Raw genomic sequence first — 27,678 nt, 5'->3', positions numbered from 1 at the left:
TTTTTATTAGTTAAATTAAGTGGATGCTTTAGTCTTTGTTTAATTTGGCAGCAAATGACACAAGTGACCACATCTTCCCTCCTGAAACCTGGCCATCCTGTGACATCATTTTTTTTATTTCTCCTCTTATTTCCTTGCCCTGTTTTGGATTCATTTGCAGATCCACTTCTGCCCTTTCCTTGAAAATTGGTTCTATTTTAGAATATCACTTCTTTTGAACCTAAGTTATTTTATTCATCCCTTTGCTTCAATTTAAGTACACTGTCTCACTGGGCTGGTTACAGATATGCTCAAGTAAGAGAAAACATTAATAAGGGGTCACTGTTTTCTAACAGAAACTCTAGACTAACAAGTTACTAGTTTTGGTTTAATGGCTCAACAAATCCACCATACTGAACTTCGTGGAATTCCCAAACATTCCCTGCTGTTTCTAGCTTCCTGACCTAACCATATGCAATTCCCTCTATCATCAACCCAGCTCTCTTCACCTTCAGAGCTGTTCGGTTGTTGCTCTTTAAGAAACCATTCTCTTATCCATTCTCTAATTATTCTTTTACCTCATTGGGATTAAGTGCCCCTGCTAAAAGTCCCAAAATGATTCTACTTATGCCTCACACTGTATCATAAATGTCTGTTTGATCACCTCTATCCCACATTAAACAGGCTTGTGTCTTCAGCACCTAGGACAGTGCCTAGCACACATTAAACTCAATAGACTAGTTCAATGAACACATGATGTGGACTTAAAAAAAAACTTATTCATAAACATGAACTTATCGTAATCCAAGTAACTGACTGATTAGCAAAGGAATAAATGAGAATAAATGATAACATATATTTGTTGCTCATACTTAAAGAAGCAGACAGAAAAACAGGTAACAAGTACATAAAAACCACTACAGCAAACATGTAAAACAGAATGTCCATTTTGGCAATGTGCATTTATGCCAACTAATCAACTATACCCATGCTACCAATTTATAAAGGACCAGCCATAAATTGGCCTTTATGAATAAGTTTCCTAATATGACAAGAGAACAAACTAAGATAAGCAAAAAAATCAACCAAAAAACAAAAAACAAATGACTAAATAAATGGTTCTCTTCTGACCTCATTACTAGTCCACCCTACTCCCAGCCTGAGGCAACCACTGATCTGCTTTCTGTCACTACAGATTTGTCTTTTCCAGAGTTCCATAAAAATGGAATCGTACAGTTTGTGCTCATTTTCTCTGGCTTTTTTTTGCTCAGCACAATATTTTTGAAATTCACTCATGCTTTGCATATATCAGAAGCCCACTCTTTTTTAACATAAGTAGTGTCCCACTGTATGACTATATTTGTTTATCCAATTATCTGATAAATGTTCAGGTTATTTCTAATTTGGGGCTATTATAAGCAAAATGTCTATAAACATCTGTGCACAAGTCTTTGTACAGGCATACATTTTTACTTCTCTTAGGTAGATTAGAACAGTGGGAAGTAAATGAGCTGTACAGTAGATGTAAGTTTAACTTAATAAGAAATCCCCAAAAGTTTTGCCAAAGTAGTTGCACCATTTAATCTTCTCACCATAACTGTTTTGAGTTCCAGCTGATTCATATCCTCACCAACATCTGAGGTATTGTCAGTCATTCCAAAAGAACATATATTCTGCCTTGTTGGGTAGTATTCTAGAAGCATCAATAATATCCAGTATGTTGACAACATTATTCACATCTTCTATACTCTGATTTTCTGTCTAGTTGCACTATTAGGATTACTGGGAGAGGAGCGTTTTAAGTTTCCAATTATAACTTTAGATAGTATATGTGTTTTTCAGTTCTGTCAAATTTTTGCTTCACATATTTTGAAGCTGTTATTGGGAGAAAAGACAGTATCAGAATTACTGTATCTTCCAGATAAGTTAACTCTTGTCCCATTATATTCCTTGTCCTGAAGTCTCCATTTTCTGATATTAGTATAGGTGTTCCAGCTTTCATATGATTAGTGTATCATTTTCTATCCTTTTTGTAGCATATAGTTGGGTCTTGCTTTTTTAAATATTCTGACAACCTCTGTCTTTTATTTAATTTTAATTAATTGTAACTTAAATACCACAGGTGGCTAGTGGTGACCAGACTGGAGAGAGCAGGTTTACTCCAAGTGTTACCAAACTACAACAGCCCAGAGGGCAAATGAAACCTGTCACGAGTTTTTGTACAGCCCATGAAATAAGAATGGTTTTACCTTGGGGGTGTGTAAGTTAAGAGTTGCTGGTTTAAAAAAAATTTCAAGGAAAAACAGTACTTTGTAACACATGACAATTACAAGAAATTCAAATTTCGGTGTCTATATAAATAAAGTTTTAATGGAATACAGTCTTACTTATTCATTTACGTAATGTCTATGTTTACTTTCATTCACACTACACTGGCGAAACTGAACAGTTTCAACAGATACTGTACTGACCACGAAGTTTAAAATACTCTTTAATATTTGGCTTTTTAAAGAAATGTACAAAACCCTGATAAAAACCATTTATATTTAATGTAATTATTGATATAACTGAATTTAAATCTAAAAATCCTACCATTTATCGTCTATCTATCCCAACATTTCTTTGTTCCCTTCTTCTGTTTTGTCTTCTTTTGGATTAAGTGGGCAAAATTTAGCATTTCATTTCACCTACTATTAGCAACTTAAGCAAACTTCCTTGTTTTAATATTTAGTGGTTGCTCTAGGTTTTACAACGTGCATTTTTTAATCAACACAGTGTACCATCAAATGCTATTCTCTCACATCATACAAAACGTGAACACGTCTTACCCTTACAGCACCAAAGTACTGCCATTTCCCAGCTCTCATCCTTAATACTATGGTTGTCATATATTTTACTTCTACATACGTTGTAAAACTTACAATATATTATGACTTTGGCTTTAAACAATTACCTTTTAAAAAGATGTTTAAAATTAAGGAAAATGTTATTTTATATTGAAATATTCATTTCTTGCACTGATCTACTCCTTGTCTACACCTAACCTTTCATCCGACATTTACCCTCCATCTGAAGCTGTTTCGTATAGTATATGTCAAATAGCTAGCAACAAATTCTTGGATTTTGTCTGAAAAGGTTTTTATTTCACCCCATTTCAAAGGATATTTTCTTGAATACGTAATTTTTTCATTCAGTATATTTTAAATGTTTCAATATCTCCTAGTTTGCATAGTTTCTGAACAAGAAAAACACATTGTTTCTCTGTATATAATATGTCTTTTTCTTTAGTTCAGTTCAAAATATTCTCTGGTTTTTTGGAATTGATTATGTGTAGGTATTTTATGTGTGTCTGCCCTGCTTTGAATCTGTTGAGATTATTGGCCCTGTGAGTTTATAATTCTAATCAAATTAGGAAACTTTTTTCTATTGAAGTATAGTTGATTCAGAATGTTGGGTTAGTTGCCATTGAACATCAAAGTGATTCAGTTATATATGTATCTTGTGTACTATATCTTTTTGAATTAGAGTTTTCTCTGGATATGTGCCCAGGAATGGAATTACTGGATCGTAGGTAACTCTATTAATAGTTTTTTAAAGAACCTCCATACTGTTCTCCACATTGGCTGCACCAATTTACATTCCCACCAACATTGTAGGAGGGTTCTTTTTCCCACACATTCTCTCCAGCATTTCTTATCTGTAGACTTTTTCACAATGGCCATTCGGACTGCTGTGAGGTGATACCTCACTGTAGTTTCGATCTGCATTTCTCTAATAATTAGTGATGTGCCTGTCTTCTTTTGGAGAAATGTCAATTTAGATCTTCTGTCCGTCTTTGTATTGTGTTGTTTTGTTTTTGTTTTCTGTTATTGAGTTGCATGAGCTATTTGTATATTTTGGAAATTAATTCCTTGCCAGTTTAATTGTTTGCAAATATTTCCCATTTTGTAGGTGGTTTTCTCGTTTTGTTTATAATTTCTTTGCTATGCAAAAGCTTTTAAGTTTAATTAGGTTATTTTTTTTCCTATTACTCCAAGAGACAGATCCAAAAAGTACTGCTGTGATTTATGTCAAACGTGTTCTGTTTTCCTCTAAGAGTTTTATAGTATCCAGTCTTACATTTAAGCCTTTAATCCATCTGGAGTATATTTTGGTATACAGTGTTAGAGAATGTTCTGATTTCATTCTTCTACATGTATCTGTCCAGTTTTCCCAGCACCATTTATTGAAAAGACTGTCTTTTCTCCATTGTATATTCTTGCCTCCTTTGTCATAGATTAATTGGCCATAAATGCATGGGTTTCTTTCTGGGCTTTCTATCCTGTTCCGCTAATCTACATGTCTGTTTTTGTTCCAGTAACATGCTGTTTTGATTACTGTGGCTTTGTAATACCATCTGAAGTCAGGGGACATGAATCCTCCAACTCAAAAATTCTTCTTCCTTAAGATTGCTTTGGCTATTCAAGGTCTTTTGTGTTTCCACACAAATTTCAAAAATGCCATTGTTAATTTGACTAGGACTGCATTGAATCAGTAGACTGACTTGGGTAGTTCGGTTATTTTACCAATATTGATTCTTCTAATCAAAGAACATGGTATATTTTTCAATCTGTTTTTGATATCTTCAAATTCTCTCATCAGTTACTTATAACAGTCTTCTGAGTACAGTCTTTTACTTCCTTAGGTACATTTATTCCTAGGTAGTTCATTCTTTTTGTTGTGACAGTAAATGGATTTCTTTCCTTAATTCCTCTCTCTGATATTTCATTGTTAGTGTACAGAAATGCAACAGATTTTTGTGTATTAATTTTATATTCTGCAACTTTACCAAATCCACTGATGAGCTCTAGTAGTTTTCTGATCACTTCTTTAGGATTTCTATGTATCTTGGCATCTGCAAACAGTCGCAGTTTTACTACTTCTTTTCCAATTTGGATTCCTTTTATTTTATTTTTTTTTAAATGTATGGAGGTACTGGGGATTGAACCCATGACCTTGTACATCCTAAGCATGCACTCTACCACTCACTGAGCTATACCTACCCCTGGATTCCTTTTATTTCTGTTTCTTCTATAATTGTTGTGGCTAGGATTAACAAAAACATGTTGAATAAAGTAGTAAGAGTGGGCAACCTTGCCTTGTTCTTGATCTTAAAGAAAATGCTTTCAGCTTTCCATTGAGGTATGTTCCCTCTATGCCTACTTCCTGGAGAGTTTTTATCATAAATGGATGTTGAATTTTATCAAAACCTTTTCTCCATCTACTGAGATGATCACAAGGTTCTGATTCTTCAACTCGTTAATGTTGTGTATCAATCACACTGATTTGCAGATACTGAAAAATCCTTGCATCTCTGGGATAAATCCCACTTGATTATGGTGTACGATCCTTTTAATGGACTGTTGGAGTCAATTTGCTAGTATTTTGTCGAGGATTTTTCCACCTGTATTCATAAGTGATACTGGCCTGTAATTATCTTTTTTGCGCTGTCTTTGTCTGGTTTTGGTATTATCAGGGTTATGGTGGCCTCCTAGAATGAATTCAGAAGTGTTTCTTCCTCTGCAAATTTCTGCAATAGTTTGACAAGAATAGCTGTTAACTCTTCTCTAAATGTTTGGTAGAACTCACCTGTGAAGCCATCTGGTCCTGGACTTTTGTTTGTTTGGGAATTTTTAAATTACAGATTCAATTTTATTACTGGTAATTGGTCTGTTCATATTTTCTAGCTCTTTCTGGTACAGTCTTGGAAGACTGAACCTTTCTAAGAACTTGTCCATTTCTTCTAGGATGTCCATTTGACTGCTGTATAGTTTCTTATGGTCCTTTGTATTTCTCTGGTGTTGGCTGTAATTTCTCGTTTTCCATTTCTGATTTTACTGATTTAGGCCATCTCCCTTTTTTTCTTGATGAGTCTGGCTAAAGGCTTTATCTATCTTTTCAAAAAATCAGCTTTTAGATTCACTGATCTTTTCTATTGTTTTTCTAGTCTCTATAGCATTTATTTTTGCTCTTGTGATTTCTTTTCTTCTACTAACTGTGGGTTTTGTTTATTCTTCTTTCTGTAGTTGCTTTAGGTGTAAAGTTAGGTTGTTTGAGATTTTTCTTATTTCTTGAGGTAAGCTTGTATAGCTAGCTTTAAACTTCACTCTTAGAACTGCTTTTGCTGTGTCCTATGGATTGTGGATCATCATGTTTTCATTTTCATTTGTCTCTAGGTATTTTTAAATTTCCTCCTTGATTTCTTCAGTGATCCACTGTTCAGGAGCATATTGTTTAGTCTCCACATGTTTCTGTTTCTTTGCAGTTTTTTTCTCTTGTAGTTGACTTCTAATTTCATAATGTTGTGGTCAAAAAAGATGCTTGATATGATTTCAATTTTCTTAAATTTACGGAGGCTTGCTTTGTGGCCGAACAGGTGATCTGTCCTGAAGAATGTTCCATGTACACTTGGAAAGAATGTGAACTCCAATGCTTTCAAATGGAAGGCTCTATAAAGATCAAATAAGTCCATTTGGACTAATGTATCATTTAAGGCTGTGTTTCCTGTCTGGATTATCTGTCCACGGATGTAAGTGAGGTTTTAAAGTCCCCCATTATTACAGTGCTGTCAATTTCTCCTTTTATGTCTATTAACAATTTCTCCTTTTATGTCTATTAACATTTGTGTTCCTATGTTGGGTGCATATATACTTAACAATTATTATATGTTTTTCTTGGACTGATTCCTTGATAATTATGTAGTGTCCTTCTTTGTCTCTTGTAAGTCTTTATTTTAAAATCTCTTGTCTAAATGTAAGTATTGCTACTCTAGATTTCTTTTGTTTTCCAGTTGTGTGGAGTAACTTTTTCCATCCTCTGACTTTCAGTCTGTATGCCTCTAGATCTGAAGGAGGTCTCTTGTAGACAGCAGATGTATGGATCTTGTTTTTGTATCCATTCAGCCAGTCCATGTCTTTTGGTTGGAGCATTTAATGCATTTACAGCTAAGGTAATTATCAATATGGATGTTCTTACTGTCATTTTCTTAATCGTTTTGGACTTTTTTGTTTGTTTTTTCACTTTTAATAGGCTTGATTCTTTTAGAGCAGTTTTTGGTTCACAGTAGAACTGAGCAGAAAATACAGAGAGTTCACACATAGCCCTCCCCCCACACACATATATAATCTACCCTCAACATCCCTCATCAGTGTGGCATATTTGGTAAAATCAATGAACCAACTTGGGCACATTATTATCAACCAAAGTCCATAGTTTACATTAGTATTCACTCTTGATGTTGTACACTCTGTGGGTTTTGACAAATGCATAATGACACACAGCCACCACTATAGTATCATACAGAGTAATTTCATTGCCCTAAAAATCCATTCTGTTCCATCTATTCATTCCTCCTTCCCTCCCTCTCCTCAAACTCCTGGAAACCACAATCTTTTTATTGTTTCTGTAGCTGTGCCTTTTCCAGAATGTCATTTGGTTGGAATCATAGTTTGTAGCTTTTTCAGACTGGCTTCTTTCATTTAGTAATATGTCTTTTGAGTTTCTTCCATGTCTTTCATGGCCTGAAAAATCTTTTTCTTTTTATTTTACTGCACATATATTTTAATATCTACGTATCTGTACTGTTGATTGTTTCTAAGAACATTTAGAGCTTTAGCTTTTTAAACTTACATAGTTATCAAAGGAATGAAGCCAATCACAAAATAAGAATTAATTCAAAAAGATACATACATCCTGCTATTAACAGCATAGACAATGAAGATGCAGCATATGTATAAATATGCAATGGAATACAACTCACCCATAAAAAAGGATATTTCGCCATTTGCGACCCTTCATTCACTTTTTTTTTCACTTCAAAAATGAGACTTTTATAACTGGCAGAGACATTTCCATTACATCAAAAACAACAAAATACCGAGAAATAGGCAACCAAGGAAGTTACCTATTCTCCAAAAACTGAAATGACACAAAGAAATAGGAAGATTTCTTGTGCTCTTGCATTGGAAGAACCAATACTATGAAAATGGCCACAGTACACAAAGCAATCCACAGATACAACACAACCCTCATCAAAATACAACATTCCTCACAGAACTAGAACAAACAATTCCGAAATTTATAAGAAATGACAAAAGACCCTGAACGGCCAAAGCAATCTTCTGTAGGTCTCTCTCTTTTTTTCTCTTTTCTTTTCTCTCTGTTCTCTTTTGATGACTCGAGAAGGTTCTTTAACATTTGTTATAAACCTTGTTTGGTGGTGCTGAAATCTTATAGCTTTTGTTTATCTGTGAAGCTTCTGATTTCTCCATCAAGTCTGAATGAGAGCCTTGCTGGATAGAGTGTTCTTGGTTGTAAGTTTTCCCCTTTCATCACTTTAAATATATCGAGCCACTCCCTTCTGGCCTGTGGTTTCTGCTAAAAAAATCAGCTGATAACCTTACGGGAGTTCCCTCGTATGTTATATATATGTTGCTTTTCTCTTGCTAATTTCAATATTTTCTCCTTATCCTTAATTGTTGTCCTTTTGATGACTATGTGCCTTGGTGTGGTACTCTGCACTTCCTGGACTTGGGTAACTGTTTCCTTTCTCAAGTTGGGGAAGTTTTCAGTGATTATCTCTCCAAAAATTTTCTCAGGTCCTTTCTCTCTTTCTGGGACCCTATAATGTAAGTATTAGTGCCTTCATGTTGTCCCATAGTTCTCTTAAACTATCCTTATTTCTTTTCATTCTTTTTTTTCTGCAGTAATGATTTCCACTAATATGTCTTCAAGCTCACTGATCCATTCTGCCTCATTTAGTCTATTTCTGGTTCCTTCTAGTGTATTGTTCATTTCAGTGACCTTATTCTTCAACTCTGTTTTTGGTGTTCTTTATATTTTCCAACTCTTTGCTAATAACTTTGCACTGTGCATCTATATTCCTCTTGAGTTCTCTGAACACCTTGGCCATAATTATTCTCAACTCTTTCTCAGATAAACTGCCTATCTCCTCATCACTTATTTCTTCTTCTGGGATTTTATCTTGTGCCTTGGCCTGGAAAATATCCTTTTGCCACCTCATTATCGTCTATCTTTCTGTGTTTGTGGATTCCTTCCACAGGCTTTGGGATTACTGTCATCTTATTTCTAGTATCTGCCCTGGTGGATGAGGCTGAACTAGAGGCTTACACAGGTTTCCTGGTAGGAGGAGCCGGTGCCTGCCCACTGCTGGTGAAGCTTGGCCTGGACCTCTGGTGGGTAGGGCTGTGTCTAGAGGCCTTTGTGGCTTAGGAAGTCTGCTGATGGGTGCGGCTGTGTCCCCACCCTGTGTGTTGTTTGGCCTGAGGCTTCCCTACAGGCTGTTGGGTGGGGCTAGGTCTTGGTGCTAATGATCCAATCAAGATGTCAGCCTCCAAGAAAGCTCATGTAGGTTAGCACTCCCAGAATGTCCGCCACCAGCTTTTATGTCCCCGGAGTGAGTTGCAGCCATCACCTCCATCCCCAGGATACCCTTCAAATCCAGTAGGCAGGTCTATCTCAGGTTCCTATGAAATCACCGCCTCTGCCCTTGAACCTGGTGCACGTGTGAGTTTTCATGAATGCTTCCCAAGTGAATGAAGTCTCTGTTTCCCCTAGTCCTGTGAGGCTCCCAGAGCCAAGCCTACCTGGCCTTCAAAACCAGATGTCTTGAGGTCTCCTCCTCTTCCCAATGGCAGAACCTAAGCTGGGGAGCCTGATGTGGGGCTTAGAGCTCTCTCACTCCTGTAGGAGGGCCTCTGTGACTAACAAATCTTCAGCTTTTTGATTGCCCACCCAAGGGGCATGGGGCTCAATTATATCATGGGAACGCCCCTCCTACCATCCTACTGTGGTTCCCTCTTTATGTTTCCAGTTGCAGAAGATTCTTTTTGCTAGGTTCATCTTTTTTCGATGGTTGTCTAGCATTCAGTTGTGGTTTCACTGAAGTCGCGAAGAGAGGCAAACTCGTGTTCCTACCACTCTGCCATCTTGACCAGAAATCTTTTGAATTTGTTTTTTTAGGTTCCCCCCAACCCCGCTCTTCTTTTGCTTTCTTCTTTTATGATATGACTACTTTTAGTGGTATGTTTGGATTCGTGTGTGTGTGTGTGTACGTGTATTACAGATTTTTGGTTTGCGATTACCATGAGGTTTTGATGTAGCAGTCTGTAATATATACATGATTGTTTTAAGTTGCTGATCTATTCATTTCAAATGCCTTATTGTGGATACAGAAGATTTTTATTACTTTTGTCTTTTAACCTCTCAACTAGTTTGTGTGTGGATGATTTCCTACCTTTACTGTATTTTGCCTTTACCTGTGAGCTTCTTCATTTTGTAATTTTGCTTCTAGTTGTGGCTTTTCCTTTTCTGCCTAGAGAAGTTCCTTATAGCATTTGTTGTAAATCTGGTTTGGTGGTGAATTCTTTTAGCTTTTATTTCTCTATAAATCTTTTGACTTCTCCATCAAGTCTGAATGAGAGCCTTGCTGGGCAGAGTATTCTTAGTTCTAGGTTTTCCCCTTTCACCACTTTAAATATATCATGCCACCCACTTCTGGCCTGTAGAGTTCCTACTGAAAAATCACCTGATAGCCTAATGGAAGTCCCTTTTTATGTCATTTGTTGCTTTTACTTTGTTGCTTTTTAAATTTTCTCTTTATCTTTAATTTTTATCAATTTGATTACTATGTATCTTGCTGTGTTCCTGTTTGAGTTAATCCTATATGACACTCTATGCTTCCTGGATTGGGTGGCTGTTTCCTTTTCCAGGTTAGGGAATTTGTCAGCTATTGTCTCTTCAAATATTTTCTCAGGTCCTTTCTCTCTCTCGTCTCTTTCTGGGATCCCTATAATGCAAATGTTAGTGCAGTTGGTATATCCCAGTGGTCTCTTAAACTGTCCTCATTTATTTTCATTCTTTTTTCTTTATTTTGTTCTGCGGCAGTGATTTCCACTACTCTGTCTTCCAGCTCACTGGTCTGTCCTTCTGCCACATTTATTCTACTACTGATTCCTTCTAGTGTATTTTTCATTTGTTATTGTATTCTTAAATTCTATTTGGTTGTTCTGTTGTTTTTTAGCTCTTTGTTTAAAACTTCTAACTTCTTGCTCTGTGCATTCATTCTTCTCCCAAGTTTTTGGACCATCTTTATGATCATTACTCTGAACCCTTTCTTGTGTAGACTGCCTGTCTCTGCTCCACGTAGCTGTTCTTCTGAGGTTTTATCTTATTCCTTCAACTAGAACATATTCTGCTGCCACCTCATTTGTCTACATTTCTATTTGTATTTCTATGTATGTGATAATTAAGTTACATTTCTTGACCTCTGAGAAGTGGCCCTCTGTAGGGGATGTTCTGTGTGTCCCAGGAGAACACTTCCCTCTCATTACCAAGGGCCAGAAGCCGTCTGGTCCCAGGGTAGGTGTGTGGCCTGCACTTGCGGACTTGGTTCTGCACGCTATAGGATCATAGTTTTCTTGCTTCTGGTGTCTGGCCCCTGGTGGGTGAGGCTGGTCTAAGAGGCCTGTGCAGGCTTACTGGCAGGAGGGTCTGGTATCTGCCCACTGCTGGGTAGAGCTGGGTCTTGGCCCTCTGGTAGGCAGGGCCATATTTTAGAGGTGAGTCTAGAAGCATCTCTGGGCTTAGGAAGTCTTTAGGTTGCCAACTTGCAGATGGGTGGGGCGGTGTTTCCACCCAATTAGTTGTTTGCCATGAGGCATCCCAGCACTGGAGCCTATAGGCTATTAGTGTACCCAGTCTTGGTGCTAAGGACCCAAGCAAGATGTCAGGCTCAAGGTGAGTTCATGCCAATGAATATTCTGATACATCCTCCACCAGTTTTTATGTCCCCTACTAGTTTTTATGTCCCTAGGGTAAGAAGCCACAGCTGCCCCTGCCTCCCCAGGAAACCTTCCAACACCAGCAGGTAGGTATGGCCCAGGCTCCTATAAAGTTGCTGCTTTTCACCTTGGTCCCAGTGCATGTGAGATTTTGTGTGTGCCCTTTAAGAGTGAAGTGTCGGTGGGGAGGATATTAGCTCAGTGGAAGTGTGTGCCCTTAGCATGCACAAAGTCCTAGGTTCAATCTCTAGTACCTGTGTTAAAACAAATAAGTAAATAAACCTAATTACCCCCTCCCAAAAAAAAGAGTGAAGTTTTTATTTCCCCCAGTCCTGTGGAGCTCCTGTAATTAAAACCCACTGGCCTTCAAAGCCAAATGTTCTGGAGTCTCCTCTTCCCAATTTCAGGCCTCTGGGTTGGGGAACCTGATGTGGGGCTCAGAACTCTCAGTCCTGTGGAAGAACCTCTGTAATATTCTCGTTTGTGGGCCCACCACCCAGGGAGTAATGGGATTTGATTATATCATGCGTGTGCCTCTCTTCGTTGTGGATCCTTCTTTATAACTTTAACTGCAGAAGATTTTTTTGGGTACGTTTCAGTCTTTTTTATCTACGGCTCTTCAGCAGGTTGTTGCAGTTTTGGTGTGCTCATGAGTTGAGGTAAGCTCAAGGTGCTTCTAATCCGCTATCTTGGCCTAACCTCCAAATTCTCCTTCTTTATAGCCAAGGGGATAGAAATGAGATGTTGTGATGAGGGCTGATTTGGGAATTCAGCTGTGTCATCCTTCCATTCCTGGCTGTTGAGCTTCAGAGAAGGCAAGAGCTGCTCAAATTTGGAAACTTTGGAGCCATTATTTCTTATAATATTCTTGGCTCCATCCTTTGTCTAGGATGTCAAATACACTCTGTTGAGCCTGCTGGGTATTGTTCCATGGATCAATGAGCCACTGATTGTTTTCAGTTCTCTTTCTCCGTTTCATTTTAAGATAAAATTCATTGCTGTATCTTCAAGTTCACTAGTCTGTTCTTCTGCATTGTCCAACCTGCTGTTAATTTTGTTAACTTTTAATTTCAGATACTGCTTTTTTTCATTCCTAGAAGTTCCATGTGATTCTTTTTTATACCTTTTATTTTTTTACCCATTATGTTCAGATTTTTCTTTAAATACGTTTATTAGTTATAAAAGCTATTTTAGCATCCTTGTCTGCTAACTCTATCACCTCTGTCATTTCTTAATCTATTTTTTGGACTGATTTTTCTCCTAGTTATAGGTTACACTGGATATGCTTCTTGGAATGACCAATAATTTCCACTTAGATGCTGGAAAATATCAAAGTCACACTATTGTTGTTGAGTGTTTGCAATCATTCCATAGAGAGCTGGGCTTCGTTTTGGCAGGTATTTCTTAATAGATCCACCTGATCCTTCTGAGAACTTTTCTGTCTTTACTACATAACAATTCAAGTGTGTTCTCCACTGCATGCCTTGGGTGCTCCAAAGGACCCTTCACTCTGTCAGAGTTAGATGTCTCCTGTGTAAATTTTGGAAATGTTCTGATAGTAACTTCCTGGATGTTCACTGCCTGGCTTTATAGAGTTCTACTTTATACACTCATGACCTAGTATTCAGCAAAGACTCAAGGTGCCCCCTATGAAGATCTCTGGAGTTCTTTTGTCTGCATAATTCCTGTCTTTTCAGAAACTGGCCATGTATCTCCTAGCTACCTAAGCCTCTCCAAAATCCAATCTTTGCCTCCTCAACTGATTGAGGCTTGCAGGCTCTTTCTATGCTCCCTCTCCCTGCTTCTTCAGGAAGCCACGGTAGTTGTCGAGCTCGTATCTTTTATTTCCCCAGTCTCAGGGATCACAGCCCTACTCTGCCTATGGTATAATATCTAATAAAAGATAGTTCACATACTTTGGTCCAGTTTACTAAGCATTTGTGACAAGGGAGTAAAGACTCCTTATTTCTCCACCACAGCCAGAGGTGAAAATGCTAATTTTTAAAAATGAAATGAAAGACATATATATTTGAGAAGAGCATGCGAATGTGAAGAAGAATGAATTATAAATGGATCTACTTTTCACATGTAAAGTATCTAAAAAGAAGTAATAGGGATATTACACTTTTTTTAAAAAAATTTTCCAAAAAAGTAAAAGGGAATATTAGATCCTTAGAACTACTTTAGAGGTTGATGTTATTGTCTCCATTATGAAGAGGCTCACAAATCAGTAACTTACCCAGGTCACACAAATATCAAGTGGCAAAGCTAAGTCTAACCCAGCAAACACTAAAGATCATGGTTTTTCACTCTATACCACATTGCTTCTCATTACTTCTCACCATAAATAATACATTTTAAGAGAACTAGTTTCCTAAGTTGAATTTATTAAAATCTCTGTGTCTTACTTAGCAAAGGTTGTTATTAACTACCAATCATAACCTTCAGCAACCACCACCCTGACCAATCAGCAGCCATCAACATCAAGGCAAGACCCTCCCAACCAGCAAAAAGATTACAACTTGCTGAAGGCTCAGATGATGTTTAGTATTTTTTTAGCAATAAAGTTATATTTTTAAACTAAGGTATGTACATTGGGGTTTTTTTTTTTAGCTATTTGCAACTTAATGGACTACAATATAGTATAAACATAACTTTTATATGCACTGGGAAACCAAAAAATTTACATAACTCACTTTGTTGCAGTGGTCTGGGATCCGGTATTAGAGTAAAATCCAAAGATTTTGTGAAATTTGACATGCCAAATCTAAAAATTCAGGTGAAACTATAAAGGGCTGAAAATAACCAATAGCATTTCAAAGTAGAACAAGGTGGGAGACCGTGCCTTATCAGACAGAAGCACTTACTTTAAAGCTATAGCAAGTAAAACCACATGATGAAGGATACATCAATGTAACAAATAGCCCAGAAAAAGACCCGCATATATATGGAAACTGGTATACAAGAGACGGCATTACAAATTAGGAAGGGGAAAGAACTCACATATTATACAAAAATAAATTCCAGTAAGTTTAAGCCTACAATTTGAAAAACAAAACTTTTAGAAGAAAATACAGATAAAAATCCTATGCCTCAAAATCATACAGAGAATGGTTTCTTAAATGAGATATGAAAAGTATAAATGTGAAAAAAACTGACAGTTATACTAAGTTATACTACACTAAAATTTTAAAGTTTGGATCAACAAGATACTACAAAAACAGTAAAAAAAAAGGTAAGCAGCATTAAGATACTTAAATTGCAAATAAAAGACAAAGGACTGACATCTAAAATATATACAAACTTGCTACAAATCAATAAAAACAACAAAGAGAAATGGGGAAATGCTATACAAAGGTAATTCACAGAAGGGAAAACAAAATGGCCAAAAACATTAAAAAATGCTCAACCTTATCAGAGCAATAATAAGAAACTAATTCCCAAGCACATTATCAAAAACTTGAAAAGTCTGACAATGCCAGGTTTTGATTATCTGGATAAATGGGAACCCTCATATACTTCTAGTAGTGTAAAAATTGATAAAGCTAATCTGGAAAGCAATTGGGCTACATAGCAAGGCTAAAAGAAAGGCAATGGATGTTCCCTATCCACGGATGTGGAATCTGCAGATACAGCAGGCGGACTGCATGCACTAAGACATTTCATTTAAGGGACCTAAGCATCCTTGGATTTTGGTATCCAAGGGGGTCCTGGGAACAATATCCCTCTGATACCAAGGGATGACTTCAGCCCAGCAATTCCACCACTAAGCAAAGCTGCTAGAATGTTCATTACAGCATTACACTTAATAGCACAAAAACAAACCTCAATACCCATCAACTTAAAATAATAAATTACAGTATTTTCATGTAATAGGATCCTATACACCAGTTAAAGTAAATAAAACAGCAATGCATCAACATGGATATTATTCCAAAAACAGTGTGGGGGGAAGGAAGTTGTAGAGGAATACATACAGTGTTACATTGTTTACATATAAAGCTTTAAAGCATGTAAACCCACACCATGTATTGTTTATGGGTACATAAATATATACTTTTAGTATAAAAGTGTTCATGGGAACAACAAACTCCAAAATTCAGGACAGTGGTTGCCTGGAGAATGGAGGAAAGACAGTAAGGACAGAAGTAATATACAGAGGGCTTCAAATAAATTTGTAATTTTAATGTCTTAAAAAGTAAAGCAAAAGCAAGGAAATTAAAAGAAAAAGCACATCCTAGAAAATTTCAGATCTCTAGGGATTAAGAAAAAAATCATAAAAATCTTTCAGGAAGGAAAAGAAACTCACTTACAAAGGAACAAGAATCAGACTGACAGATTTCTCATCAGCAACAGTGGATGCTAGAAGATAAAAGAGCAATATTGTCAAAGTTCTGGGGGGAAATTATTTTAACACTGGAATTCTGTATTCAATTTAACTGGGCAGTCAGAACAGAGGACAAAATAAACATATTTTTAGACATGCAAAAACTCAAAGTTCACCACTTAGAGACCCTATTTGAAAGAGTATACCAGAGCAAAAGAACAAATCTAACAGGAAAAATATGGGAATCAAAAACAGTGGTGAGTGAATAAACAACTAAAACATATAGTTTAATTTAAATAATTGTGGAGAAACATAAAAGTAAATGAATGATAATACAGAACTAAAATAAAATCCCAGGTAATTAAAACATGGTAGGTTGGGTGTGGGACTTCTCAGTCAGGGAGGAAGCCTGTTAAGATTCTTATATTGCTTGAGTAAGTTATAGTCATTAAAGCAATTTACTATGCTCTAGAATCAACCGTAGAGAAAATGCAAAAAATCTCCCAATATTAATTTCCTAAATGATATAATTATTTACATTATTGATAATTTTGCTTAAGAATTATATATAATTTCCTCAAGCGGTTAACATTTTGTTTTTCAATATGGAGCGATCCTGCACTAAGTAAATGGCCTGAGACCAGACTTTAATTATAACTCAAGTAATAATACAGGGTTAGTTACCACATGGTGTCTAATAGCACGTGTAATAGTTGGAGAGTCACTCCTAATATGGCATTCTACTCAAAAGCTCTGTCAAACAATCTTTCAAGATTAATCAAGAATTACTTATCAACTATCAACCCACACAAATGACATACAGTTACTTATGTACTTCTCATCTGTATAATGGACTTAATCCACACTACATATTTAATGTATCTATTTATTTAGAGTGGTATTTCAATTTGAAGTTCCATCTGTTTCTTTGTAGGGAGGGGAGAACAGAAAAACTGTCTAACAACTATCAAATCTTTACCTAGCAGAACATAGCAATCCATAAAATTACAACAAATGGTTTTTCCAAAAGAAAATGACAGACTATCTCAGTTAAACAAAGCTTTACTTATAAGAGAATACAACTGGGCACCAGTGCCAAGATAGTTTTAACTATATGATATGAGGCTGGTTGACTCTGACAATGTGGACTGCATACAAGGACGAAGGACCTGAAAGTTACATGTGGATTTTGTACTGCACCAAGGATGGGCATCCCTAATGCCCCTTCTGTTCAAGGGTCAACTGTACATATCTGTACAAGCAATACCCAAAATGAAAAAGAGTTATACCCTGACAGATCTCTAGCAAGCAAAGAAAAGAAAAACTAAAAACACATCAAAATAGTTATTATTACTAATTTGAAATATGACATTTATTCATTCAACTAACACTTTTAGCACTTAGTACAAGAAGCAAAGTAAATAAAGCAAAATAAATTTCTTGTGGAAGCTACAGTCAGTCATGTCATGTTGCCTTTATTTCATTTTTTTTTCTTTTTTTACTTCAAAGAAAAAAAAAACCTTCTCAGAAGTTTATAACTCTTGTGTCCCAATCTAACTTTCTCACATGGTCTGAAATTCCTCAACCACAAATCTTTTAGAAACCTAATGCCTAAAGGTAGGTTGTAATTTCCTAGACACACTTTATTATTTCATGCTTCTATGCTTTTTCTCATGCTGTTCTCTACCTGGATGCTTTTCCATCTTCTATTCAACCATCTAAATTTCCATAATGACGATAGTGATACTATGATATTCCCTGGGAATAGTTAGGTACTTGTTCTTTCATATTCCCAAAGCACCTCCTCTCTTACAGCAATTATGCTTCTATATATATGTAATTGTTTGCATTAATAGATTCATGCAAGCATGACCATGAAAACATGACAAAAATACGTGCTGTCTACAAGAGACATACTTTAGAACCAAAGACACAAGGAGGTTAAAAGCATGCAAAAAGACATACTGTGCAAAACAGTAACCAAAAGACAACTACTAGAGAGGCAATATTAGTATCAGACAAAATAGACTTTAAGACAAAAGTTGAAGAAAAGTGCCAGGTCAAACAGGTGAGGACAGACATTCCTGGTTACACATTAGAATCACTGATGCTAGGACCCCAATCCCCAAAGATTCTGATTTTACTGGCTTGTGGCAGGGCCAAGGCATCAGTATTTTTCAAAAGGATTCTCCAGGTGATCCTAACGTGCAGTCAGAAATAGTTAGCTAAATCACTAGATTATAATAAAGGTTGAAAACCACTGAGTTGGAAGTGAAAAAAGTAAGATCACTTTTTTAATTAGGGTAAATGGAAATTTTAACAGTAGGGAAACCCACCCTGGAGGATTCTGATGACACACTGCACAAAGCTTTACAGCTATAAGAAGCAGACTCTTAATTCAAAAAGATTAAAGAAGAGACTTGCAGATGACCCTTAAACAATACAGGGGCTAGGGGCATCCATCCTCCACACAAAAATTCAAGTGTAAATAATAGTGAACCCTCCATATCCACGATTCTTCCATATTTGTAGTTCTGTACCCACAGATTCAACCAGCACTGGATCATGTAGTACTGTATAGTATTTACTATTGAAAAAAATCACTGTAAGAGCTCATGTTGCTCAAGAGTGAACTGTATTTCTAAGGTTAAGGAAGACTAGGGTTGTCCCAAGCAAAGATGAATAGGTAACAACCAAGTTCAGGGCATTCAATTGTATCTAAAAACTACTATTTATTTACTGTTAATAAATGTCACTATCCCATTAAAATATTGTACCTTTTATATCATAATGTTCATACTAATGAATTCGAAACTTTTAAAAGTAAAAAAGTATAATGAGTAGAAAAGCATGCTATCATCTGACTCAGAGGCCTAAGTGTGAACACTCAGACCAAGACCACAACACTGAGGATCACATTACAATCATAAGATCATATCTGAGGAGACAGTACAGTGGTTAAAAACTAGGGCTGTGAAGCAAGATTTACCCAGTTTTAAATTCCCACAGCATTATAATCATCTTTGTACCAAATTTCCCCCCAACTCTTTCACGCTGTGTGACCTCAGGCAAGTTACTTTACTGCTTTTAAGACTCAGTTTCTTTATCTATAAAAGTAAAAAATAGTAACAGCAATATAGAGTGGTTGTAAGGATTAAATAAAGTAATCTTGCTAGAAGACTTTAGTATAGCACCTGACTCAACAGTAAAGTTCTAATAACTATAACATTAGATTAAATGCATTTTACTTGTAAAATTATGAAAAAACATACATACTCCAAAGCTCCTCATTTCTGCATTTTTACAATTTAGTTTTGTTTCTATATAAGACAGGAATGGAGTAATTAAGGTTGAAAAGGGAGGTCCAAAATATAGGGAAATAGGAAAGAAAAAGAATGAGACATAGTTATCACGATGACTCACACTAGGTAAGTGTAGAAGAGAAAATAGAGTATAAAATGAAAAGGCCATGAAGGCAAAGAAAAAGGACAAACCAGCTGATCACCGTCAAAATTTATAGGACAAAAAAAAATCCTCCAAAATGAACATTATAGAATATCTGGATTCAGGTGCCAGCCCAAGTTAGCATTAATGGAGATGGCTCCTTTAAGGTTAAAGTAAAGCTTAGCAAGCAAGACTTGAGCTGGAATATAAACTAAGCTCCATTATATTTCTGATCAGACAAAGTCCTTCGGTGTGTTACAATATCCCCAAACTCCAAGCACCAAAACTAAGTTACAATTTGGAAGAACTCACTCTAATTTTATTTTTCCCTAAAAGACTTTTTAATGTTTAAATATTGAGGAAATGGCAAATTATGTTTATTTGCAAATCCAACTGTGAGGATGCTTGGGGCAAAAGCAACAGGAAAAATATAAAAATAAATTCCCTGAAATATCGAGCATTTCAAGTGTCAAAGCTTTATAGCCAACACTCTGTAATTTCTCTGTAAAACACTGACTGATTCTCAGACACATAAACCACCCACTACTAAGTATGCAGTTCTCTAGTAGGTTCTCCTCAACCCTCTGTTCTCCCTGAGTAACTCAAGCATATCTTTTAATTTCTACCTTCAATCAATACATCCTTTCCCATCTAAGTGCATGGCATCACCGTTCATCTAACCTTATCCTCACCGAGACCTGGGGACTCTACCTTCAAATCATCTTAAATCAACCCACTTGGATAAGACTTTAAGGCCAGTGTTAACAGTAATATTACAATTCTTACCCTTACTGCCAATCAGTATGTTACTCAGCCCCTATCCCAGTCTTGCCTTATGACAGGCAGAAGAAGCCACCGCTGTCTTTGAGTGAATGAATTTGATTCAATGTAATGTCTTCATCTCCCTGTTATCAGAAAAGCTTTTAGATTCACTTAACCTAAGAAAGAAGAGTAGTAAAACAGGTGTGTGTAAAATTATATAAATATTGAGAAAACTACTGCTCTATTATTTTCATTCACAGGACAGTCTAGGTACTTGATTAGTATAATTCTGGCTCTAAAAGCATTCTCAAACACAAAGATAGTCATTTGATAGTTATCTTTCTTCACTAGAATAGGGGTGAACAAATTCTTTTTTTCTGTAAAGGCCAGACAGTAAATATTTTAGGTTCTGTAGGCTATACTTCTTTGTCACAATCAGTCAACTCTGCCATGTTAGTGTAAAAGCAACCACAGACAATACGTAAACATGGCATGTCCATGTGCCAATAAAACTTTATTGACAAAAACAGCCAATGGGCCAGATTTGGCCTACAGGCTGTACTTTGCCCTTTTCTGCATTAGACTATCACAGACTAGGATTTAACCTCCAATTATATGCTTTTATTTTAAATACAATATTATATCTAATTAAAAGGGACACAAAATCTGTTTAATTCAAGTGCTAGCACTAACCAACATACCATTCATTTCCCAACTACCAAAGGAAACAGAGTCATTCTTATATAGTGTGCAAATGTTTATTTAATAGCTTATTTTATATAAGACTTAAATCTAAAAGGAAGTTTTAGAACAGAACATGGTCCTATAATAAACTGAGGAAAAACTACTCATCTCATTAACATTAATCCCTGCCTTCCAGGAGCTTACAGTATCATAGGTTAGACAGTAAGTACAAAAAGTGCTCTGAGTACTGTGATATAAAATCTACATATGGCATGTGTGGGTAAGAAGGCAGAAATGGTTCATTTAACTTGAGAGACAGAGGAAGCAGGAAATTTTTCACATAAGCACTTGATGCTTAAAGAGCAGATAAATGATGGGCAGGAGTACAGTGAGCAAGTAAGAGAAGGAAGATGGTAAAAGAATATTCAACTCAGGCAGGAGGATGAAGCAAAGGCACAAAGATGTGAAAAAAACTTTCATTCCTTCAGAGATGTGCAAACAGTTCAGCTTGACTAAAATAGAGTAGCAATGACAATAGAAAAGTGAGGTTAAATATAAAACTGGATAAAGAAACAGACTCAAGACATGGAACAAAGTAGAAAGTATGTCAGAGGTTGAGGTCTAGGATGGCTCCTTGGTTTCTGCTCTGGGTGACTTGGGTGGATGATGGTAATATTCATCATGAGAGGCAATTCAAGATTAAAAATAAATAAAGCGGCAACTTAAATTTTCTTTTATAGAGCCTCTTAGAAAGCTACCTTTTGAGACATAATTGACATATAACATACTCATTTCAGGTGGACATGATTCATATTTGTATATATTGTGAAATGATCACCACAGTAAGTTTAGTTAACATCCAACACCACATATAGTTATAAATTTTTTTCTTTCATTAAGAACTTTTGAGATTTACTTTCAAATATATAATATAGCATTATTTTCAACTTTCAAATATATAATATAGTATTTCACATATATAATATAGTATTATTAACTACAGTCACCATGCTGTACATTATATTCCCATGATTTATTTATTTTATAACTAGAAGTATATACCTTTTGACCACCTTCACCCATTTCATTTCTTGGTAGACTACTTTATATAATTTTTTTGGTGTGATTACCAAAGAAATACACAATTAGTATAGAAAACAAAATGTGAAAAAATATAAGAAAAATCAAAGGAAAAAAACCCCTGTAATCGTACCATCCAGAAAATGATAAGATAAACTTGTACAAATAAAGGGCAAAAAGGCAAACAGACAGGATAAATACAAAACTAAACAAATTATAAAACAAAGCTCACTAAAATATACATCATTACAGAGTATACAGTAAACTTGTCCATATAACATTAAAAAAAATCAGTTTCATTGTCTATCTTTGCTGGTAAACTGTGAGCTCTGAAGGGCCAGGATTTTATCTATCTTGCTCCTTAATATGTCTCCAAAGTATAAGTGTACCTGGCACACAGTAGGTAGTCACTTAACATCTGAAAGAACAAATTTTTTTTAATGAAGCCCTGGATTGCTCTATCAAGAAGTATTTGATCCTCTAAAAATTCTAACATAAAAAGAAAATAGAAAACACTCTAATAGCCTTTGCAATGGGATCTACCATACAGTAAAAATCAAAAAAAAACCCACAAAACACTCAGGCATAATATATTAAAACTATATCCATCAGGCTGAAAGCCAAAGAAATTTTCTTGAATCCAAGAACACACATAAATACCTTTCTTAAACACATGATTCAGGTTAAAATGTACTGAATCTGAATTGTTCTTACTTTGCCACACTGCATGAGGCTGTACATCTCACCATAAAATTGTCATAGATAACTTTAGTCTATTAATTTACAAACTAGAATTCACAGAACATTAGTTCCACTCGAAAAAAATCCCAGCGGAAAAAAAATGTCTTTGAATGGTAGTAGTAACTCAAGCTCAGCTTTGCTACTTCTTACTAGATTATTAGAAAATCCTTAAAAGAAGGGCCCATGTTTAATTTGTTTTTAAAAAGACTCTCCACAATGTTTACTGCACTTAGCATATAGCAAATATTCAATATACATATTAACTAAATGAAGTAGCTAATAAATGCTTGCCTTCCTTTCTAGCTGAGAACTTAACAACATTGATAAATTTTAAGGCAAACTTAGTAATTAAAAAACAAAGTCAGTTATCATAAACAGGCCCAATTTAGCCAGAGAACTCCTTCTGTCCCTATTATCTCCAGTCCTGGGATGATGCCAGCAACCTCCCTCCAAGCCTCCATAAATTTTGGTTACCTCAACTCTATGATATACCAAAAATGATGGAGAAGAAGTACCTTTCTATTTCTCCCTCAAACAGATGTCTAAGGAATATTTCTTTTTTCAAAGGTGGAAGAGCCAAAACTGGACATATTCGACCAAATGAGGCTCTGGTTCCAGCAATGCTACCACCAACAGTCTACCACTGTAGACCCCAAGCAACTCCTGGCACACATAGCTGGTAAGATCTTCAGCTCAAAGCAACTGAAGGTAATGTCACCTTTCTACTTTATGAATGCACCTAAAAACTACCGTCACACAATTCAATTAGCATCAGTAGGAGAGAGCATATTAAGTCACAGTCATTACTCCAGTTAAAAATAAAAGGCATATCCTTTTATACTTGACATTTTGACTATAAGAGTTAAATTTCAAATTATTAAAAAATGCAAAAAAACAAACCAAAAACTGCTCTAAAAATTAAAAATTAAAAAAGAAACCAAAAAATACCCTAATGATTCAACTTATTTAATACTATATAATAACTCAGTCAACCATTATCTATACACACCTCAACAGACTGTTCTTAGATTTATGTAACTTCTCAATCAATACCCACACAAAACTATCCTTAAAGAATGAAAAAGGAAATTTCCCACTTGAAACATTATGTTCTCTATAAGAGAGGGGAGATACTTGGGAGCCTTGGATGTTAGTTATCTACAAAAGCAATGTCCACTTTCATTTATATTCATACCTCCTGATCATCCACCTCCTGTCAAGAGGAAGCTGGAAAATCCATACAGAGCACAGAACTAGGAGGGCTACAGTAGACGTTGAGGGAGCGGGGATAAAATGACACCTTTAGTTGGCACGTCTTTTTCCTATTCAGAATAATCCTTTTCCACTAGCCTCCAAACTTGATGATGACAAAGACTTTTTCCCCAGAGCAGAAGAGCTCAATCCCTTTTTCACTACATGCTAAAAATTTAACAATTTAATTTTAAATGCACTTGTGTGTCTTCTAGCTAATAAGCATCTTTAATAAAATTTCTAATACAAGAATATAACCATATTCAATACCTTGTAGTAACGAATGGTGAAGAATATGAGAATGAATGTATATATGTTCCTATTCGACTGAAGTATTGTGCTGTACACCAGAAATTGACACAACATTGTAAACCGACTGTATTTCAATAAAAATATATTTTTAAAAAATAAAATAAAGTTAACTTCAGACCAAAAAAAAGAATATTTGTAAGTGCTTGGTTTATAAAAGGATTTTTGAAACATTTCATTTGATCCTGAGGTATTATCTCTATTCATTCAAGAAACTGAGGTCCATAGAAATTAAGTAATTTGCCCCACAACCTACATATTAATATTACACCGTTCATCACAACTCCTTCCCCAAAAAACTCAGTTCAAATCTTAGTTGGACCAGTAGTTTCATCAGCTACAAGTAGTTAATCATCACCAAAGGCCTGAAAATCTTTTCCCTGCACAGTAACAACACCTCTTCTGCAGAGACTTTTCATTTGCCAAGTTTCCTGAACTGTGTAACATTAATTAATAATTATTATTAGATCACCTTATAACAAGATTTATTGTTATAGCCACAATCATAGTAACAGTAATGCAGTGGGTGAGCCCACTGGTATAATTCCTAAGCCCATATTGTTTCCTATTTTTCACTTAGCTGGTAGCCTACTGTTCAACTCTAGAAAGAAAGGTAACATGAAGTAATAACTGACCCTGATATTTTTTCTTGTTATTAACAGAAGCCAAATGCAGTGGCCAAAATACTTAAAAGGAATGGAGAGGCAAGTAATCTTGTATACCACCCAAAATATAATGCCATGACAGAAAGTTTACACCTGCCTTCCAACCTGGTCCAAGTAAAATCCGGAAACAATTTATGGGGGTTGTATAGCTCAATGGTAGAGGGCATGCTTAGCATGCACAAGGTCCTTGGTTCCATCTCTAGTACCTCCATTTCAAAAACAGTGAAATTAAAAAAAAAATTTACCAGCAATCCCTTTCCCCAAATTCCCAAATTTCTTTCTTATAGATACATTACATTAATTTCCAAGTAAGTTACAACTCATTCTTCACAATGACCATTTCCTTAAAAATTGAATGTAAATGCAATTTGATAACAAATTGTAATTGAAATTACTATACTGCGGAGCTTAACTTTTCAAGGAATTCTACAGGAAATCTTTATATAATGTATAATGTAACCTTTTATATGCCAGAGTTTAATTAATGGTAGAGGAGATTTGGGCAGGTAAGAAGAGATATGTGCAAAAAAAAAAAAAAAAAAAGAAGAGATATGTGCTTGTACCACGACTGCTGTATTAATTTGAGTCTTTGGTTAGCTGTAACATCATTTTCTCTATAGGTAATACTTAGAAGAACTTCACACTTGGGCTCTTCTTAGCTAAGTAAATACATCCTGTTAACAGAAACTTCATTTCCATGGAGAACTGAAGAGCGACCCTGCTTTCTTGGAAAGGAAATAGCTACCTGTTTTGTACCATAACCAGTCCACCCTGGCCACCTAATACGGATAAAGTGTGGACCGGGGAAGATCTATTTGGAAAATGTTTCTTCTCCAGCCAAGGGCTGTTCCCAGATAAATGCAAAGCTCAGGGTACAACAAAAAACCTTTCTCTGAGGGAAGAAATGTGCCAGGAAAGGAGAGGCAAGGATCAGGAATAAATAGGGGGTGAGTGTATGCGCTCAGTGAGGGCTGGAGGCAGCAAGCGCAGCGCGTAGATGCTCCAGCTAAAGAGCCAGAAGCAGCAGCAGCAGCAGCAGGAAGTTTCAATGGGGCCGGGCAGAGCATGCGCCCTGCACCCGCGCGGTGGCCTTATGTGGAAGGAGCACCACTTGCGAACACCAATAATAGACCAGCGGCACCAGAGAGAGAAACATGAGCAACAAGCACCTTCTTCAACTGTTTCCCCCTCCGTCTGAGCCCCTCCTCCAGCCTACATTCTAACCACCCCACCCTACCCTGCATATGGGAGGGCGACTTCTTCTTCCCCTAAGACCTACTGCCAAGATGAAGGGGGAAGGGACTGGAAAAGTGGGGAGATGGTTTTCCATTATTTGGGGGGAGGTGTAAAGGAGGAGGAAAACTATGGGGGAGGAGAAATTAACCCTCTACCCTCCAAAGTGAAGAAGCCAAACCGACTTCGTCCCCCAAAGCAAGAATGGAAGAGACCCCCACCTATGGGGGAGGAGCAAACCTCTCGACTCAGAGGAAGGAGTTTTGAGGGTTAAACCGGCCCTGGAGAGGAAGGGAAGAGAGACCAGAGCCGACTCTCTCGGGGGAGTTCCCACTAGAGGGAGGGAGAGATGAAGTGTCCGCTGGCCCCCGCCCACCCAGGTGGAGGGAGAGAAAGGGACGCCCTGAGATGAGCCTAGCCTCCCCCGAGATGGTCGGGAGGATGGAGGGAGGAGGGGAGAGAGTGAGGGGGGGTGGGAGAGAAAAGCGCAAAGCTGGCCGGAACCTGCGCTCCCCTTCCCCCGCCACCCAGAGGGAGAAGGGGTGGGGTACCGGCCCCCGCCTCGGGATAGCAATCTCAGGGGTGGCCGACCCGCACAATGACCCCTCCCCACCCTCAGCCCGGACCTAGGCGCGACGCCCCCACCTCCGCCGGGGGTCCGGCGGAGTGGCCCTCGGGGGCCTCCGCCCCGCCTCCCCACTGCCCAAGACCCCCGGGGCTAGGCGGAGAAGACGCGTTGGGCGGAACTGCGCCCCAGGAGGAGGACAGAACCGCGGAGGCCCGGGTTGTGTGAAGAGCAGAGAGAAGGAGCGTGCCAGGGCCGCTTCCCGCCGGGCGTTCGGGCCCCTCGCTTACCTTCTCCGTTGCCGACGTCCGGCGGCGGAGCTTGCAGCACCCGCTCCAGCTCGGGGAACGGCAGTTCAGGCAGGTCGAGCAGCGGCCCGTAGCGCTCCAAGAAGGAGCACACTACGGCGAAGTTGGGGCACGAACCTGGGCAGCCCGGAGGAGCCATCGCCGCCGCCGCTGCCGCCGCCGCCGCCATTTTGAACTGGAGGATGGAGGAGGAGGCGATGGGGGGGGTGGAGGGAGTTGGGGTGCCGAGGAATGGTAGAGCAACCGTACCAACAACAGGAGGCGCTAGCAAGTGAGCGCCCCTGCGGATCCGAGCGTCTCAGGCACGGCGCCGCGATCCCACAATACAACGGCGGCCCAGAGCAGTCGAGAACAGTCAGACGGAGGAAAGAGAGGCACTCCGTGCCTTTCACTTTCCGCCCTCTTTCCGCCCCACCCCCTCTACTTCGCTCCTCCCACTTCGGGTTTGCCACTGCCTCGTGTGACAGGGGGAATGAAAACAAGGGATGCG

At 37.4% G+C, this 27,678-nt stretch overlaps 1 protein-coding gene across 1 annotated transcript in view; it reads right to left on the bottom strand.

Annotated features, from left to right (window-relative positions):
• Nucleotides 1–27,616, bottom strand: part of RSF1 (remodeling and spacing factor 1) — a 119,491-nt gene extending 91,875 nt beyond the window's left edge. Inside the window, exon 1 of the mRNA XM_006213645.4 lies at nt 27,171–27,616. Within this exon, the coding sequence (XP_006213707.2) occupies nt 27,171–27,357 (187 nt within the window). The 5' untranslated portion in view covers nt 27,358–27,616. The remainder of the gene's footprint in view (nt 1–27,170) is intronic.
• Between the last annotated feature and the right edge of the window lie 62 nt (nt 27,617–27,678).

Source organism: Vicugna pacos, chromosome 10 (genome assembly GCF_048564905.1).
Source record: "Vicugna pacos chromosome 10, VicPac4, whole genome shotgun sequence".
In the NCBI taxonomy this organism is placed as follows: domain Eukaryota; kingdom Metazoa; phylum Chordata; class Mammalia; order Artiodactyla; family Camelidae; genus Vicugna; species Vicugna pacos.
Note: the sequence above shows the minus strand (reverse complement) of the source record. Positions and strands in the feature narration are given on the sequence as shown.